This window comes from Varanus komodoensis, unplaced genomic scaffold (assembly GCF_004798865.1).
Source record: "Varanus komodoensis strain SLA01 unplaced genomic scaffold, ASM479886v1 scaffold26, whole genome shotgun sequence".
Classification (NCBI taxonomy): domain Eukaryota; kingdom Metazoa; phylum Chordata; class Lepidosauria; order Squamata; family Varanidae; genus Varanus; species Varanus komodoensis.
Window position 1 is genome coordinate 4,730,224 of NW_025335684.1, and position 19,600 is coordinate 4,749,823.

Here is a 19,600-nt window from a genome sequence, read left to right on the forward strand (position 1 = left end):
CCCGGGGGCGCCCTCGGCCGCGGCGCCGCTGCCCGCGCCGCTGGCCCGGCTGCAGGGCCGCGACTTCGAGTTCCTCATGCGCCAGGCGGCCGTGACGATCGGGCGCAACTCGTCGCAGGGCTCGGTGGACGTGAACATGGGCCACTCGAGCTTCATCTCGCGCCGCCACCTCGAGCTGGCCTTCCGGGCGCCCCACTTCTACCTGCGCTGCCTGGGCAAGAACGGCGTCTTCGTGGACGGCGCCTTCCAGCGGCGGGGCGGCCCGGCGCTGCAGCTGCCCCCGCAGTGAGTGCGGGGCGCGCCGGGGGCGCGGGGAAGGGGCGCCCTCGCGCTCGGACGCGTCCCGGAGGGGACCCTCGCCGTGCGTGCCTGGGACGCGGGGCTGGGGACTGCTGGGTGTCGCGGCCGTGGGAACGGGGGTTGGAGGACAGGGATGCGGGCGCCTCCGCTGGAGCCTCGCGCTGGTCTTGGGAAACGGGCGCCCTCGCATTTTTGTGTGTTGATGTGTCCCGGAAGGGAAACACGAGCCGTGCCTTTGTGGAACATGGGAGCTTACGGGCTGGGTCGTGGGAATGGGGGTTGGAGCACGAGGAAGAGGAGAGGGTACTTAAGGTGTCTTGACCCGTGCGGGGTGACTGGGTATAGGAGGGCAAACCCACATGCGTGTGAGTTTGTCTGTCTGGAAAGGGAAAACTCTGGTATGGGTTAATGAGTTTTGGGAACGGAGGTAGGGGTAAAAGGGGAGCCCCACTCCTTGCACATGCCCTGAGCTTACGGGGCCTTGAGCGATGGGGGACCATCTTGAGAGGAGGCCCAACCACGGGAATGGGAGGAAAGGCACACATTCGAGTCACTGGGTCTTCAGAAGGGGTATGAAAGCTGCATGTGGGTTTAAGCCAGGTGTCTTAAGAAAGTTGAGCCTAGCCGACCTGGAGAAACCTACACTTGTGTTTGTGTATTTGTGTCCTGTGCCAACAAGGGGCATGTCCATGTCCATGCGGGTCTTGGGAATGAGGGGGGCAAAGGGGCCCCAGATCTGAATGTCTGGGAGAAATTAAATATATAGATTTGAGAGTTACTGGGGGAAAATGTGCCTGGCCTGGGCAGGGGAAGCCAGGTTTGTGTTTTGTTTGCCTGTGGGCGTGAAAACTCACAAATGGGTTTAGTGGTCCTGGGAGTGCGGGGGAGCAGGCAGAATGTCACACTTTGGGGGAAATCCTGCAAGGTTGGAACTGGTCTCAAGAAAGCAAGTTTCTCCTTATGGTGGAGAACCACACAGGTGTGTTTAGAGGTCTGAAGAAATGAAAGGTTGCCTATTCTGTGGGGGGAACCTATGCATGAAGGGAAACCCACACACTTGGGCTCTGTGGGTAATTTTGTAGGGGAAACTCACCCTTGTTGCAAAAGGGGGAAAGGTGAATGTGGGCAGATTGGAAAAAAGGGGGAGGGGATGAGAAGAGGTGTCCACGGAGAGTCAGTGTGGTTTCAGTCTTGAGAGGTGAGGAAACCCCACATTAGTGTTTGGGGAAGTGGAAAGGAGCAAAGGGGGGCTTTCTTCTGAGAGAGGGAAACCCGCATGTGTGCATGGTGCCCGTGTGAATGTAACCCGGCAGAATGGGAGTGAATCAAACTTCCTTCCTCGGCATAATGGGGAATCACCCTTCTCTGGCGAATTTCTTCTTCATGGAGGGAAGAGTGTGTCACCTTCAGCCATAGATGTTCACAGCCCTCTGAATGTGAAGACTTATGCACACCCAGTGGCTAGAATGAGAGGTGTATCTTCTCCTCCCCTCCCCAGAGAACCCCCGCTTCTCCCCCTGTGAGGTGTATTTCTGCTCTTGGAGGGGTACCTGGTGGGGTTGGTTTTGTGCTGGCTGAAAGGGCGACCCGGTTGGGGCTTGGCCACTGGAGTCTGAGCTGCGAGCTTAGAGGATCGCAGTGCTGAAGGTCTGAAGGACTGTATCACACGCGCCCCAGCAACAATCTTGCAGGACAGAGTTCGGGTTGGCAGCTTGGAATAACCCTAAGCGAACAAAATGGATAGCTTGGTGGTGGTGCTTCTCTCCCATCTCAGATAAGATTTATACAAAACATATGTCAGTGGTCTCCTTGTCCTTTGGAAACCCTCCTAGGTGTACTTACTCAATGGGGCAGAAATAGTTTCTGGGGGCAGGAAGTAATCATGCAGATCCCTGAAGTTAACCAGGGATTCTTAACTGCTTCTAGAATAGGCTCTGTCTTCAATTGTTTTGGAAACTTCTTTATTTATTTAAAACATTTGAAAGCAGTTTGCAGAATCAAAACCAAAACCTAAACAAAAAGTAAAGGGAAAATAAAAGAAAGTATAAAGGTTAGCTTACCTGACATTTCAGGAAATCTGTTACAGTGAATACACAGTTACTATGCACTCTCGCTATGTTTTATGAGTGGTGAGGTGTAGTATTACGGTTTAAGAAAATTATACATAGGCATTCCAGATATTCTTACATGCACCATTGATAATGCTGCTGTGCTTTTGCACATTTTCTGGAGTGGTGAAGAACAGAAGACAAAAGAGATTAAATGAAGAAGACACAGATTTAAAAAGAGAATATTAATAAAATGTTACCTGGTCAATCCTGAATTAGCCCTTTTTCCAGGAGGTGCCAAAAACAACACCAGCATCAGTGCCTTCCTGACCTCCAGAGCCCAGGAGTCCCTCAGAAAGGGAGCCGCCTTGCTGAAAACTTCTGCTGGGCCCCAAATAGACCACGTGGAACCACCACAAGTGTGAGCAGAGAAGGAGGTTCTCTGCTCCCAGGTTCCTTAGGGATTTGTGCACTAGCAGTAAAACCCTAAATCCAGCCCGGTAGCGAGTCGGCAGCCAGTGCCGTTCCCCCGGCAAAGGATTTTCATGTGGACAAGGGTCAGCTCCCGAGAACCTCGAAGATGCTGCATTTTGTCCAAGCTGCAGTCTCCAGACCAAGCTGAAGGGCAGCCCCATAGAGAGCACATTGCAGCGATCCTGCCTTGATGTTACCAGCACTTGTGATCCCCGTGACGCTGAGCGGTCCCTGTCCAGGAGGGAGGCCACTGATGAACAAGCAGAGGTTGGAAAAGGAAGTCCAGGCCAGTGCATGAAGGTTCTAGGAGTCCCCTCAGACTGTGGACTTGGTCCTTCAAAGCGGGTGCAACCCCATCCCATCTCTTCGCTCCCGGGCACAGAACTATTCGCCTGCTAAGCTCCTGTCTTATTTATTTGGAAAGCTTATATGCCGCCCCATTTGCGAAAGCCTCGGGGTGGCTTCCAACACAAATAAATAGCGATACATAAAAAAACATTAAAAATTGGAAACATCCTGGCATATATATAAAATCAATAAATACGATCAGCAATTAAAATAACGTTTGAATAAAAAGGTCTTGGCCTGGCGCCGAGAAGCAAATAATGATGGCGCCAGGCGGCCCTCTCTGGGGAGCGCATTCCATAAGTGGGGCGCCACCGCAGAGAAGGCCAGGGTTTAGTTTCAGTCCCATCAGCCATCCTAAAGCCAATCACTAATTTTAGGCATCATTGCAGGACTTGTTTCCCACTTGTGCTTGAGACTGCACATCTTCCATTTTGCCTCATGGGTTTCAGTGCCTTCGGTGTGCAGAGGGAACCCTGAAAATGCAGGGAAAAGTTAGTCTCTAAGGGAAATGGGGAGGGGCAGGAATCTAATTCACAAATGCTGCATGAGTTGAGAAAGAAAAAATGGTTTCTCAGCTTATGAGACATGTCATTATTGCCACTCAGGTGTTCCGGGTTGTCCCTTGGGAACAGCAAGTTCTTCAGCTGGTGCACTGGGGAGATTGAGGAACAGATTCAAATTAAGCTCCCACGAATAGTCTGTTTTGGTTAGGCAGTGGTTAACTTTTAAGAGATGTTTTACTCAAGCTTGCTTTGATTAGTGCTTCCCAAGCCTGGTCTGAAGCACGAGGGGCTGCTTGTGGTTCTTCTATACAGAGAGAGAGGTTGGGAAGGAATTCTGGTCTCGTGAGGTGCAGCAGTTTTATTTCCATCTCTAACTCCCATTTCATGGTCGAGCCACAAGTGTTGAAAACGGTTTCCAAAGTGAATCTTGGATCAATTGAGATAGGTCAGTTTGGGAGTTCCCTGTGAAGGAAAGAGGAGGATTTAGGGGACCCCAACCTGGGAGAAGGACAAAAGTTGGTGGGGTAGAAGTTGTAGGAAGGGTCCCATCTTGAGGTGAGACACCTGAAGCAGTGGGGAAAGGTGAGGAAGGGTCTCGACTTTGAGAAAGGAAACAGGATGCCCTGGGTCAAACAAAGTTTGTTTGGGCTTTACTGATGCTGCGTTTGAAGGGTCCTCTTTTGATGGAGAAAAGGAGGCCCTAAAACAGACATTTGGGAGAAATTCTAGCTACAAGAATGGATGCTTCTGGTGACGGAAGGCCGCTTTGTATGCGAAGGAGCATGTCTCGGAGGAAAAGTAATCTGGAGAATGTGATGGAGATATGCAAGAAGGAGATTAATTTTAGAATTGGAGTAAAGCTGTTGAAGGAAAACAGTTGTCTCAGTTAGTAGGATCACAAGATTCTGGTGGGAGATGTGGGGAAAGGCAAATATTCCTTGATCCGAAAGAGCAGAGCTGGTGCTAATGAAACATTAAATAGCTAGAATAAAATTTCCCCAAGGCGAGCCTGGTCCTTGGATATCTTTGCTCCTTGAGGAATAGGAAGTCGGTGTGGGGAGAGAGAGATTCCTGAGGGATGTTGGTTTGTGGGGGTGGAGGAAGAATTCTGCTGATGGAGAAGAAGCAACAGCTGTGTGTCTATCCAGGGATATACGTTGGTAAGATAAAGGGAACTGGAAAGACCTTGGTTCGTAAGAATGAGCCAGGAGCCGTGTGCTGCTTTGTGCAAAGAAAGCAATTTTACAATTCAGGAATCACTAGCTCCTTTTCTCCCAGTGGGATAAGGTAGCCAGGTGGCACCTGGGGATCCCACCTGGCCGTGAAAAAGCTATGCAGCCATGTCCTCTTTGGCACCTCCTTGAACACCTTTCTTACCTGTTGACTGAGGAGCCCTTCTTCTCAAGGTGGTAGGAAGAGAGAATGAGCGAAAGGGACTGGCTGGGAGGGAGGCACGGACAGGTGAGGGAGGCACGGACAGGTGAGGGAGGCATGGGCACGGTAGCTGCCTTCTCTTCCACTGGGGCAGGAAACCAGTAACAGGGGTGGCAAGAGATTACATTTTCCCGTGCAACCATTCAGTGTTGCCATGGGAATGTTCGGAACCAGTGTGGCTTTCCAGCCCAACACGAGCATGCTATTTTAGTGCCTCTCAGACAATATTCTTGCGGGCGTTCCTTAGAATAATTTGGCGAAAACAGCGGAATGATTCTGTGAAAGAGGACTCTCCAGCGGCCGGTGAGCTCGTCCTGCCATGCATACGTCCAAGGCAGTGTTGAAACTGTTCGAGGAACTGCCCTCCGTTCATGCAGCTTTGAGATCCTGCAAGCTTGGCCAGTGCGCCAGGTGAGCTGGGCACATGTCTGGGAAGCATTTATCTGGCCTGTGGGAGCCACTGATGCGGGTTCACAGACCAGCGTTCCAAGCTTGACTGACTGATTGAAGTGGAAAGATTGCCCTAAAGGGAGGGAATTTCAAAAAAATCTGCTATATTGGCATGAGGTATCACCCCCCAGCATATCTATTTTTAATACCTTTTAACAGCATACACAGTCTTGCTTAGATAGGTCCTCTTATGAGTATCTTAAAACATTTGGAAGAGGGTCGGAGATCATGGGACCGTGTATCTTCATCACTGGGTACCTAACGGCCTGGCTGTTTTGTTCAGCAACCTTCTATGTAATAGATGATTAAAAAAAAAAGCTTTCTCTGCAGGCTGTTTTCTTGTGTTTAGTAATTTAGTTATAAATCCCTAGCCACTTGCTTTCTCTGAGGCATTTGGGCTTTGAAATGTTTCTTTTTAGAAGGCGATACCCTTGGACTATGTCAGTGTAATTAATTTCTCCTTGTAAAACAAGCTTACATTCCCCCTCCCTTCTCGGAGCCTACGGCATCCATGTACGTCTCCCATAAGCTCTTGGTTTACTTGTGTACAATTCTTCAGTGCCTTGTTACTTCCTTTACTGAACCATAAAAGCTTTGTGCGGAATTAAAACAGGGTGAAAAACTAGTTCTTACTCTTTCCTGAGATGGGAGAGAGCCTTTCTCCTTTTGAACCCGTAATGGGGAGGGGTTTATTTATGGATCGCTATGCCGCTCGGAGCCCTGAACAATAAAATGCCTTCTCTACCACTGTTTATGATCAGAGTAAATAGACTGGTCGCCCCTCCCTTCAGAGTTGTAAAACAAATGATGCAACGCCTCTTTTTTTCCCTGAATGGAATTTGCCCTCTAGTTTCCTGAAGGTAAACAGTTTCAGTTCTTGCCGTATTCTTTAGGGCATGCCAAGGTTTAGGCCCCAGATATAGAAATGATTGAAACCCAGCTGTTGCTTCCCTTCTTAGCTCAGGATGCATGACAATCAAATTGTTTCTTTGCTGGAGAAGGGAAGTGCCTGGTGTAGGAGTATAGGAGGCCGTCCTTTCAGCGCAGTGTACATACCTGCATAAAATGCATGCATGCATGCATGCATACATTAAAGTAAAATACCTGCGTCTAAAGTATAGATGCAGATAGCAACAGTGTCTGTATGAAAGGTTCGTCATACACCATGCTGTGTGTGATTGTGTCTGAAGTGAAGTGCCCCCTCGCCTCTTGCAGTTTTGGCAGGACAAAGGAGCTTTTTGCCTTTCTGCCCGGCTTCCAGAAGGATCTGGCTGGCCGCTGTGGGAAACAGGATACCAGATTAAACGCATTCACGGTCTAATCCGGCAGGGCTCTTCCTGTGTTTGAAACCTGTCAATTACTGATGGAGCAGCAATAGACTCCTCTGGTTGAAAACAAGACCTGTTTGGACCGGGCAAAGTGCTTTTTGCTTTCCACGTTTTTTTTCCTTGCTACAACTCTGGGAAGTACACCCCCTGCCCCTGCCCCTCTTGTTTACAATTGCTCTGATGTCCCACTGCGGGGCTTTCAGCTTAGAGATGCGAAGGGCAGAGCAACTTCGCTCTGCGCCCAACAAGAACATGGTTGCTGGTATCTTTCCGTTGGTACCCGGTGTCCTGGCTGTGTGTCACTGTTGTCGTTTCCTGCCTCTGTGATGGGGAAGGGATTTGCAAACAAGTCAAGCGTTTTGGCATTAATTATCAGGCTCCTGGAGGCTATTTCAGCTGCATGTATACAGTGCGGTGAGCCAGAATTGCTGAGAATTCTGGCTTATCAGTAATGAGCAGTAACTCCATCACTCCCACTTGGCTTCCCTGGAAAACAGAGCTGCTATGGCAAGCAGAAATTGACCAGCTGTAGAATATTTAGCATTCTGTTGGAACCCAGACTTTCCTGGCTTGGTCTGTTCTTTAACAAGCTAGAGTTTGAAGCACAAATGTAGTTTATCGTTGGCGTTTAGACGCTGGCTTGTTAGAGAGAAGACAAGCCAACGTCTGGTTTGGAAGGAAGAGTAAGCGTCCTATGGCTGGTAGGTTCCTGGTTATTGCAGCTGTTCCTGCTTGGAAGAGAGGCCAAATAGGAGGGATTGGGGAGCATCTCCCAGCAGGATCACTCCTTCGTGCTACCCTCGAATTTGCAGTTATCCTGGGTTAATGGTTTGTGCAAATGCAGCTTTGATCTGTTTTGCAGAAGGGTTAGTTAATAGTGACCAGGTTTGCCTGATCGTGGAAGGCAGAATAAGCCGCCGTAGCTTATTTCTCTCTCCTTAATTGTGCAAACATGCCCATAGTGGTGGAATATGGACAGTAAATATGTTTTTAATTTTTAAAAAGCAAAACTTTATTGTTACTGTGAATGGCATGTGCAATTGCCGGCTGATCTGGGATAGGCAAATATTATTGACACTGTGTAGAAACTCTGGAGATGCCTGTATAAGTTTAATTATTTACAGCACAATTAGAACATTCGTATCAAATATCCTTTGCTTCTGCCTTGTGTTTAAAATTTATATTGGCGATAGAAGGAAGATGCCCTTTGTTTTTCTGCCTTCCATCCTCTTCCCAGTTGGAAGCTCTGTCTCACTGGATGGAGAAGAATTTAGATTCTTCAATGGAACCTTAGCATGGTATATGTTGCTTTCATAAGCTCTGTTGATCCGTAGGTCGTCTGTCACAGAAGTTTTGTTGCAGTCTTCATATGAGTGTATTTCACAGATTGAACAAAGTAACTGGGGAAAATAATAAAACACAATTAGCAAAAAGAGAGACACAATTAGCAAAAAGGAAGGTCGTCAAGTTAAACCCTAGACGACTTTACTGCTGACAATTGATGGGACACTGTTAGTTTTCGAAACCGACCTGTTTGCTGGAATACAGATTTGCTTGATTTGTCTTTTTACCTGGAAAGCTCTGGTGCCTAACACCAGTTCTTGCTGCTTTTGTGCCAAATCTGAAGGTATCTATAGGAGAAACATCCCTGAACTTGGAAAATGAGCACTAACCTCTTGTGCTCTGTCTTTGCTGTTGAATGCATTGAGGCATAGCTTTCTATTCAGGCGTTCGAAAAGACTCAGATGATACAAGATTAAGCCCAGTTTACAAACCGGAATGAAGGTGGATGTTATTTCTTCTCTCCTTTTTAGTTTGACCTTAAAAAGCGTAGCTTTGGAAAACCCGAAATGACCAGCTGCGTTCCTTTTAGCAACAGGGCTCAACACAGTCATCATCAGCAACACGATTCTGCTTTCTTGTGCTTTGATGACCTCACAAGCTGCTTCTGAGCTTCATTCTTGTGGTTGAAATGATGTTATCGGTCTCTGTATGTGTGCACAGACGCCAGCGTAGAGAGAGCAGCAAACGATGTTCTCCGACTTTGACCACATAACCACCAGTGCAAACCCAGAACTGCTTCTAAAGTACATACCTGTCTTCTAATCATTTTCATCTTACGTTATATTTCCTATTGACTTTTCCGTAGATGCTCAGCTAGGGAAAAAACAGTCATGTCCCATTTTCTCTTCTTAAAATTACTTGGCATGCCATGTTACGCTCTTGGTTTACCTGCTATTTCGGTTTGGGTGATTTCAAGAAACTTCATGTCTATGTAAATCAGTCCCACAATATGGGAACACTGCTGCGCATTGGCACCTTTGTGCCCAGTTTCTTGGAAGGGGCAGCCCATAGGGGTTACGTGTTTCTGCGCTTTGAGCTGTATCTGTTCAAAATTATAATTTCTCCAATTTGCTGATCCTTCTCAGAGCAACATAAGCACGATTTGGGGGAATGCAGTTGGATGGAAGGGTTGCTGTAGAAAGTCCCCATAATCTCCAGGCAGCTGTTTTGCCCGTCTCCAGAGGTGCTACAAGCAAGGGGATAACTCTGTTGATGAACATGTGCAGGGTGTGTACTTTGTAGGCATTTTGGAGTTACAAATAAAATTGTCTCTCTGCTTGGCAACAATTGGAATCCTTTGGGGGGAGTCGGCAGGCAGGCAGTTAAGGAAAGGCCTAAGGCAGGAATAGAGAATTTGCTCCACCACATAAAAAGCAATGTTTGCACCTCAAAAATATCCCCTTTCTCAGCACTCCCCAGGTTCATAGGAATCCGTTGGCTGTGATAGCTAAATGGAATCTGCCTTTAGACATGGCATATATCAGAATACCAAGTGGACTATCAGTAGGGCAGAATTGGAGGCGCTCCTTCAGCCAACAGACTGATTCCTTTCAAAGACGCTCTCGGGTTACATGCCAAGGGTGGGCCGGCCCAAAGCAAAGATTGCAGAGTCCCAAATGAAAGCATATTTTAGCTCTTAGCTGTGGCTTTTCACGTTCTCAGAATGGAGGAAAATCTTGCACAGAAACAGGGAAAGCACCCAAGGATGGCCAGTTGGGAGAAAAAAGGCGGGCCGGAGAAAGAAGGCATGGCTGTCTGGGGAACTCTGGAGGGCTGGATCCAGCCCTTCGGCCTACCCTTCCCACCTTTACAGTAGGGGAAATACCCAGCTTGTAAACTCTCTGGAAGCATCTGGCTTGGGGCCCCAGACAGGAAATAACTTTCTGAGTTAGCAGAACCTCCATCCAGTCCAGCAGGGTGTACTTACTCCATTCTGTTTACAGTTGTTGGAAACTGCAAGCCAAGTTGAGAAGGTATTTCTGGAGAGGAAAAGCCCTTGGATACTGGCTTAATCGTTTCTGGGAACCGGGCTGTTGTCTCTAGCTGGCTTTGTTATTCCTGGGATGGACGGGCAGAGATGTGTGGTGCCACACCAAACCACCAGACCTGTGCACTCATGCAGCGCAGAGTCGCTCCCGGCTCGTGTGTCTGTGAGCCAGCAGCGTCTCCATGCTCTGTGTTTACGGAGCCTAAGAGAGCAGTATCCTGAAGCGTGTAACAGAGCCAGCCCCGGGTTGGCTGAAAGCGGCACAATGTTCCTGCAGGAGCCAGTTTCCTGTCTCCAGTTCCGAGTGGAAATGTGGAATCTGTGGTCGAGAGCTCAGGGGCTTTACTCCTTCTCTGCACTGAAACTGGCGGTGTTGCAAAGGCCGAGCTGTTTGCAAAGAGCTCCATTAATGGTTTTTTCCCTGCATTTAAGAATCCTTTTTTTTTTAGCATTGCCAGTTAAAATTGGGCCTGGCAGATTAGATTCTTCAACTGTAGCTCTGCCCCAGGGTGCCTGTTGAAGACCGTGGACTGCAGATGAGTAACCCTTTAAAGACCAGCCTTGAATGGCTTTGGCTGCATTTGAAAATGCATTGGATCCCCCTCACACCTCTTCAAAGTATGTCAGAAACTGGCAGAACTGGAATTCTCCCCACTCCCAAACCAGATCTGTGTTTCAAAGGAAAAGGCTTGGTGGTGGAGCAAGCTGCTGTTGCCCATAGGTACAGACAGGGATGTTGGAGAAGCCCACAATGGATTCAAAGGCATTCACATTTTTAAGATGCCAACCTGCAGATTCCACAGCAGACTGAGTTCATGTGAATTCCACTGACTTGTGGACCCCTTTGTATTTCATGCAATTTTATAGGCGCCACAGAAAAAAATTAAAAATGGCCCAACGGGTGTTTTTCTCTCACTCTCAAAAGCACCAAAAGGCACATTTCCTGGGCTTTGTACAGTTTGTGGGGATTTGTGTCTTTTGGGGAGTGCAAATTGGCCCAGCTCTGAAATTGAGCAAATACATACAAATGCACAAAATCTAGTGCCATTAATGAGCAGATGATGTCCTGGAAGGTGTCTGACAATATGTGAAGCATGGACAGAATGGGTTTTGAAGCATCGGTACATCTTGAAGGGGACACTCAGTTCAGGTCAAGCCTGGGAAGACCACCGATTAAATGCCTACAAATCCGACATGCAGGGGTACCCTCATAGCCGTGAGGCGGGCTACCTGGGCCTGGAAAGCTTGAACATCATGTCGCTCAGCTTTACCGGTTTGGTAGGGTGGACTTTAAGCATGTGGAAAGTTGCTGTTTGCCTGGCCCATCGGTTTCAAGAAACTATGATGATTCCTTTAAGTTAACAAAGCATACCGAGGTATTTCCTGTTGGATTTGACTCTCCATTCACGTCAGCAGACTGCAAGGTAGCAGCGTTGACTTTGGGGGTTGCGTTAAGACTGAAGCTCAGCTTTTAGGTTTCTTCATTTTCTATTAACTCTGTCAGTCCCTCTCCTTTTAAAAACTGCCTTTGGAACAGTTCGCTGATGTGTCCTTTTGGAGATTAACTTTCCATTGCACATGTGCTTTTATTGGTCTTCGAAGGGGTTTAGGCCTTCGCAGGTTCGTAGTTTGGGTAAGTGTGGAATTATTGTTTCACTACCATTTCTCCTACGTAATCTCGTGAAACTTCTCTCTTGTGACCCGGTTTGCTTTCCCCCGAGGTGAAGATTTGGTACTGGAGCGGAAGCCAAATAAAACTAGACAATATATTTATAAGTCCCTTTCACAAGCGTACAATTCCATTCTACACTGTGGTTCCTGAAAGTCCAAAGAGACCTTCATCCTAGTCAGCAAGTCAAGGATCACAGCCTCATGCATTATATTAAGCATGTGTTTATATTTACCATGAAAAAGGACAGTTTATGGAGAACATGTAAAGTTAGGGACTTTGATCCATGGCAGGCCATGTGTTTCCAATGATAGTCGCTCATCACTTCCTCGATGTGTGGTATTCCAAATGTGTTGCCTTCAGCTGCCCATCAGCCCCAGCCAGCATAGCTGGTGGTGAAGGAGGATGGGAGTGGTAAGCCAGAAAATGTGTGGGACAGCTGGTTGCCACCTCCTACCCTAATAGCTAATTTGGCTGGCAGTCTTGCAGCTAAAACTCGCCCCCCCCCCCCAAAAAAAGGGCCATGTTATCTGCCCGCTCAGTGCGAGGCAACTGCACAATAACACAACAGAGTCTGAGTATGTGGATGACCACAGAATGCCAAGTGTGCAGAGCGGAAGAGAGGAAAGGGGAAATGGAACGGAACATTACAGGGGAGGGTTAGGGTGGGCATCTGGCCGGAACCCGGAGTGGGAACCTTCCACATGACAAGGCTGCTTTTCACAGCCTGCTTGTGCCTTCCCAGGGCGCACACATCTGCAACAGCAAAACAAGACCACCGAGAAACAAGGTGCTGGCTTCCACGGGCCTGAATTCGCAGGCCTGGTTGTCCATTGAGAGAGAGAAACAGGAACGGGTTGTGCTTGGTGGGACAGTGGACTCCCGAAATGCTAGGGGTGTTGGGGTTGGGAGAGGGCTTGCGGAAAACCCTTGGCCGCTTAGGTTAGCACGAAGGCAGGGCAAAGGTTGTGTGTGGGGGTGAGCCTTCTCGCAGAAAGGAAGGAGAGAGAAAAGGGCGCCTTTGGTTGTTTTGGACTCTTCAGAATTCCTCCCTTCTGCATAGCAGTCAAGATTGTGACTGACAGCCAGCTCCGACCTTAAGCCCATTAGTGCTTTATAGTATAGGGGAAAAGTAGAAACGTGTAGATTGCACTCTTCTCCTAATCCCAAGACCCCAAGTTATTTATGTGTCTTTTCCTGGTCCTCTGTGCACCCCAGAGGGCTCAGATTCCTGACTAAGGCTGAATGGAGCTAAGCAAGAGCACACTTTTAATTAGGGGTTGGGAATCGTGCACAATATTTTGTTGTCAGTGCCCGCTTGGCACATTTTAATGCTGGTTGAACAATTGGAAGCTCAGCGTTAATGTGTCTTTTAAGATGCTTGCAGGGCTTAGAAGCTGGACCAAATTCATAAGCCCTGAGGTGTGATTCTTTCTACTTTGTTGGAAACTCCCCACATACACACTCACACACACCGGGCGGTTTGCGGATTTACTCCGACTGCTCAAGAAAGAAAAGGAATTCTTGCTGTGTAGCCACGGTTTTCAAACTGTGTCCCGGGAAGAAACTTATGGGAATTATGCTGACCAGTTTAATAATGGCCAACAAGCACCTTTGAGAAAGCTTGTCCGCTGTTCCTGCTTCCATGTAATGCTGCTCTGCGAGGGAGCATTTGGCCCGTTCAAAAACCGATTCCATTTACGGCCAGGCCCAAGAAGCCAGTCAGGCCGGTTCTCCATGTAAACTAGCCTCCTTAATATAGTAAAATAAAAGGAGATCTTAGGATACCATGACTTGACCCAATTCCCAATTTAATGCTTTTGTGATAGTTTACCTTCAAATAGCCCATGGTGGCCAGGTTTGGATGACACTTCGTGACCCTACCAGGAATGGTATATTCACAGTGTGTCCCCTCTCACTGCATGGTTTAAATGACCCCTCCTGAGCCCAGCTTGTCCTGCAAACCAGTCTGTCATGGTGAAAGCTCTGCTTTCTCACCAGGCATCAACTGGTGCTATTTAATTGCGCACTGTTTACCTACCGGGCTCAGAATCCACCTTCGGAAGAATTGTGGGCCATGTTTGTATCAAGTCTTGCCATGGGGATGTCCAGGTAGCTCAGATTAACTGATTTGTGAATCAGGCTGTTAGCAACCCATAGTCTATTTAACGGTTAGTTAACTTCCTTCCATGCAATAGAGGGAGTGAAATGAGTTTGTGAATTTGAGATTTCTCTCTCACTTATTTTACTTCAGGGTGATTCCGCTGTTTTTTGAAACCTAAGATGTTTTGGGAGACCTCTAAGGGAGAGCAGCTGGTTCCTTCAAAGAAAACTTTGCAGTGATGAATGGCCCATTAAGAGAAATTTGATGGCAGAGCGAGTGTAATTTACATAACAATTAAACCAGTCTGGTGTATCCAACAAAGATGCTAACACAATGCCTCTCTCCCTTAGAGAATTTGCTATGAAGCTGCTTTAGGAACTGGACTCTTTTAAAGGGTTGCATTTTGCTTCTTTGGAGTTTAAAAATATTTGCACATTGGAGGAGAGTATAGTAACAAAAGATTCTCCCGCATCCAAATCATTCACTGCACTATATCCAGAAAATTTAAATTTCTTCCTTATGCCAGGTGGGAAATGCATCCCATTTTTTTGTTGGTCTTGCAGCAATAAAAGGAAATATTATTTCATTACATTTCTATCCACCTTTATTCTTTTTGCAAGGGATGCAGGGCGGCTTATAGGGCTTTCCTCTCATTTTATCCTCACAACAACCCTGTGAGGTTGGTCTGGCTAAAAGTGAGTGACTGGCCCAGTGAGCTTCATGGCCGAGTGGACCCTGAAAACCTGATCTCCTGAGTCCTTGTCCAGCACTTTAACCACTATACCACACTGTCTCTCAGGATGGGCCATGGCATATGTCCATATGCATATCCCATGATGCAAGACGAATGGGGCGCCATATACTAAATACAAAATTTGCAGCTTAGAAGAGGGAGGCAAGCTCTTGTTCTTCGGACCGTTAGGGTTGCTTGACCCCTCATTGAAATCTCATGTATTGGTCTTCAGTGAGAGCTGTAATTCTGTTCTTATTCTTGTGTTGTTCAAATCTGTTTATTATTAAACATTGTTCAAACAGCCACGCTAGAATGTATTGACACAGGACGGTTCGGAGGCAGAGTACAGAAAGTGATTGTCCAAGCACTATTCCGTTACCTGTCTCCCGACGGTCAGAGTTTTGCTGCGCACTTCAGGCGTGGCGTCGAATAATGGTTAACAGCCTGCAAGGGTCCAAATCTCAGCTTAGCCGTGAACACAACAGATGAGTGATTCACAGAATTCAAATCTCTGGGATTTATGTTACCCTTTGTGTTATCCTGATGTCTACCAAACATAGCCGGATACCTGTCGCACATAAGAAAACATACACAAAACTTTATGGAACAAGGTAAACCGGAGGATGTGCTCACATTAGAATTGTGTGTTTGGTACCATGCAAAAACACAACTGGTTTTCTCCAAAGCATTCTTTTTTTAGTGAAAAAAACGAATTCCCTCAATTAGTCACTTTTTCTGTGATCAAAGCTTTTTAGTTTTGGATGACAGAAGTCAATAGTAGATCCCAGCTAACAATAGTAGATCCCAGCCAACTATTTTTCCAACCAACGTATGCATTACTAGAGTTGCTACACGAAAGTGTCAGATGGCCATTGCAGGAACTTTCCAGCCTCCCAGTAACCCCGTGTTTCAGTAAAGAGAGTGAAAAATACACACAGATTTTAATTGCAGAAAAAATTATTCCTTAATAATATCATTATTCAGCAATTCTAGGCGGCCTATAAAGATATGCAAATAATCATACTCATGTAAAAAACAGCATATTGCAAGCTGGAATACCTGGCTTGATACAAGATGGGGGTTTAGTTTTCATCCCCAGTTGCCAGGCCAAGCTTCTAGTAAGGAAGGTGCTGCCCTGCAGATTCTCTGCCCTTGAGGTCTTCAGAAGTTGCCCTGTGATTTTCTGGGTGTTGTCCTAGGAGATGGGCAGGAAGGTGGGGGATGCTGTCGAAGCACCTTCAAAGCCTTGTGCAACTTCTCAGACATTCTCTTCTCCTGCGGCAGCTCCAAGATCGGGCTGGGCTGAGACAAGCTGGCTTGGTTATCGTTCGGAGCGTACCTTGGCACTCCACAGAAGCGTGCTGGAGTGTGGGGTGATGGCGTGTTTCTTTCCCCACAACTCCACAGTCGTGGGGAAGGCCAAGACGCTTCATACTTAACAGGAGAGTAGAAATTGTAGACTCTGCCCACTGCGTGAACAGGAAGGGGAAGTTCCTGTAAAATGTGAGCTGTTCACTGAACATTTTTCCTTGGCTTCTGTTGCAGAACGAGAATGCATTGGCAGGCAGTTGGACCCAATGTGTCTATTGGATTTCTATCCCACCTTTTTCTTTTTAAAAGTACTCAAAGCAGCTGGCATCATTCCCTTCCTCCTGCTCTCTATCTTATCCCCACAACAACAGCCCTGTGAGGTAGGCTGGGCCAACAGTCTGCGACTGGCCCAGAGTCACCCAGTTGGCTCCATGGCTGAGTGGGGACCAGAACCCAGGTCACCTGAGTCCCAGGCCCACGTTCTTCACCACCACACCCCACAGCGGCCCCCTGGCCCTTTCCAACTCTGTTATTCTATGTTCTTAACAGGGATACTTAACCTGTTGTTTGCAGTTTGTTTCTTCCACTTGAAAACTTAATGGAAATGCAGTGAGGTCTTTTGATGGCGGTTGTGCTGAGAAAGCAGTCGCTCCGTTCCTGCAACATCAACAACAGCGTGGCCTTGTGCAATATTTTTGAAGCCATGACTGTGGTTCCAAACTCGGATGCCTGTTGAAGGGTGTGCAGGCCAAGTGTCTAGGAATGGGGGGGGGGGTCAGGGGGCAGCCCCCGTCCTCAGTGTGTAAGATGGAATGGAGAAGTTGTTACGCAGAGCCAGGTGAAGCGTTCACGGTGGACCAAAGGGCGACTAGGAGAAAGGAATGATGGCTTGAAAGCTGGACCTGCCTTTACCTGAGCCTTTGGAGCATGCTAAATGCTAATTATTGCAGTCTGAAATATCTGGTGGCTACTGACTGTAACTGTTAAGGTAGTTGTGCGGGGTAGTAATCTAAGCGCAATGCATGATCCTTCCCGCTCTCAAAGACTTGTAAAAATTGCAAGCTGTCCTGAGATCTTGTATAATAGTACAGCATACAAAAGGTTTTAATAGTCATAATTAATAAATAAATAATAAAAAGAGACAGGCCCCACCAAATGACTCCACAGATTTAAACAGCACAACCATTATTTTTACAATAATACTTTCAAAACTTCATTGCATATACTGTTTTATTTTTAAATTTTATTTATTACAATCTTTGCAGAGCACCTTTCATTGCATAGATAGCAGAACAAGAAATTGGCTTGCAGGAAATGAAGTCTGCCTATAAATCAAATAAGTAAACAAATAAAAATGCTACTGTAAAAGAACGTTTGGAAAGCAGTTAAGGTGTTTTAGAACAGAGTGGCTGACTTAAAATGCCCAGGCAAACAGAGCAGTTTTGACTTGGCATCAGAACTGTTGCAGAACTGAAACCGGTTGTACCTCTTTAGGGGGAGTGTTCCACAGCCGCTCTTGAGATCTTACAATGGCTTTTTTCCTTTCTCAACCAGAAAGGAATACCTCTTCTGAGAAGCTACAAAATATGTGGGTGTTGTCGCAACACAAAGTATGTTTCTTGCTCCAGAACTATCGCTTTTACTCCTGTTCAGTCCCTCTGAAACTCCATGCAATTGAGCTAAGATTTCTTTGAGACAGCTGCAATTTTATTTTCAGTACGGCAGGCACACTTGGGTGTAATCCTGAAGTGCTCATGGTGAGAACTGAAAGTAGCTATAAGGCTTTAACCGAAAGGGCCGTTCAGCTGAGGAACTCATCTTCCCCGCTTTCTGAAACTGGTTTTCAGAATAGCGCTAGTTTTGCCGTCTCCAGGTCATTTGCTGACCTTAGCAGGGAGGAGCTGCACAGAAAGATCTTTAGCATGGATGTTGAGCTAGGGTAGCTGCACTGTGAATGAGTGAATGAATGAATGATTAGGAAACTGACTCTGCGATTGTGAAATCGGACACAGCCGTGTGATGCAATCGCAGCGGTTCCTCTTTTGTTTCCTCGGATGGACAAGCACCTGGGGCTGGGTGTTTGTCTTCCCCGTGTGGTTCGAGTAACGGTCTTCAGTGAGGTGTTGCATCACAGGGCAGTGTTCTGTCTTAAGAGCTGCTGATACCTGTTCAATGTCCCCAGCTATAAGTATTTGCTTTTGGGAACAGCGATTGCACTGAAAATGGGGTCTCAGACCTCAGCCTCTTTACCATCTGCTTTTTTTTCTTCTTCTTCTTCGCTCTTCCAGGATGTGGTGGGAAGAAAGAAGACCCATTTCATAACATTATTCTTTAATCGTTTTGGTGCCGCCCTTTCAATATTATTCCCAGTGCAGTTTGCAAGAATGGAAAGGTTCCCCAATGCAAATTTAAATTGTGTTCTGCTTAGCAGCTATTTTTAGTGTTTTCTCTGTGACTTCTCCAGGGTAGGTCAGGCTGCCGCCAAATCTGCTTGCTCCTTTGCCCTCTGTCTTGTGGGAAGGGGCTGTAAGTCAGTATTAGATACATGCAAACAGTCCCAAGTTTAGTCCCTGGAATCCACAGGTATTTGTTCCGCCACTGCCGTCTCCTTCTCCTCGAGATACCATTCTTTAAGAAAGACCCAAGATGACTTACAGCAGCAATATTAAAACATAAAAAACAGGTAAAACCTATTTTCATTAGGTTGCCAAAATGTGATCAAGACAACTAAAGCATCATGAGAACCATAATTAAGACAAATAGATGCCTAGAAAGCCCATCAAAGGTTTTCAAACGCCTGGGATTAGAGGGAAGTCTTGACCGGCACTGAAAGGGGACAGCGTTGGTGCCAGGCGGGCCTTGCTGGGAAGAGTGTTCCACAGGCAGGGGGCCACCACCGAGAAGGTTTCCTCCCTCCTTGCTGCCTTCCAAAGCTCCCTGCGAGGAGGCATTCTGAATAAGGCCTAAGGAAGTTGATCGTAGTATATTGCTAGGTTCATCCTGGAGGAGACGCTCTCAGGTATTCCAGTCCTGAGCCATATAAGGCTTTACAGGTCAAAACTGGCACCTTGAATTGGGCTCAGAAGCGTATGGGCTTGGAAAAAGGCGTGAAGGACCCCGTCTGAAATCCGGAGAGCCACTGCCGTTACTCCGTGCTGAGTTGTGTGGACAGCAGTCTACTTTCGTGTAAGGCAACTTCTTATGTAAAGAAGGCTGCTTTATGCTTAAAATAATGCTTCTTCGACTTCCTTTTAACTGACTCTATAGGCCCTATTATCAAAACCTAAATATGGGCTGCATTTTGCGATAACATACAGCTGAATAGGAAGCTCCCACCCGTTGGTCGAAAGAGCTGCTCTCTTTAATTTTTTTTATTTTCATTCCCTGCTACACTTGCAAACCATCACGGAAATGCGCATTGGACAAGAACCAAGCAGGCCCTGAAGCTGCTCGCCGATCGATCGATTGATTGATTGACTGACCGACCCCTTTGAGGTTGCAGCTCGCCCATTCTGTTTGATCTTGCTTACTGGCTGTTTCCTCTTGTGGCTAAGGTATGACGAAATG

At 47.0% G+C, this 19,600-nt stretch overlaps 1 protein-coding gene across 7 annotated transcripts in view; it reads left to right on the plus strand.

Moving 5' to 3' along the window:
* The first annotated feature begins 6 nt into the window (after positions 1–6).
* The window catches only part of FOXK1 (forkhead box K1), a 68,746-nt gene continuing 49,152 nt past the window's right edge, over positions 7–19,600 (plus strand). For 5 of the 7 annotated variants that reach the window (XM_044433789.1, XM_044433787.1, XM_044433793.1 and 2 more), the window contains exon 1: positions 7–285. In XM_044433789.1, coding sequence (XP_044289724.1) covers positions 77–285 — 209 coding nt within the window. In that variant the 5' untranslated portion in view covers positions 7–76. Of the gene's footprint in view, positions 286–3,397; positions 5,519–16,462; positions 19,588–19,600 lie in introns of those variants that run through there. The other 2 variants (XM_044433790.1, XM_044433792.1) reach the window with 2 other exon arrangements.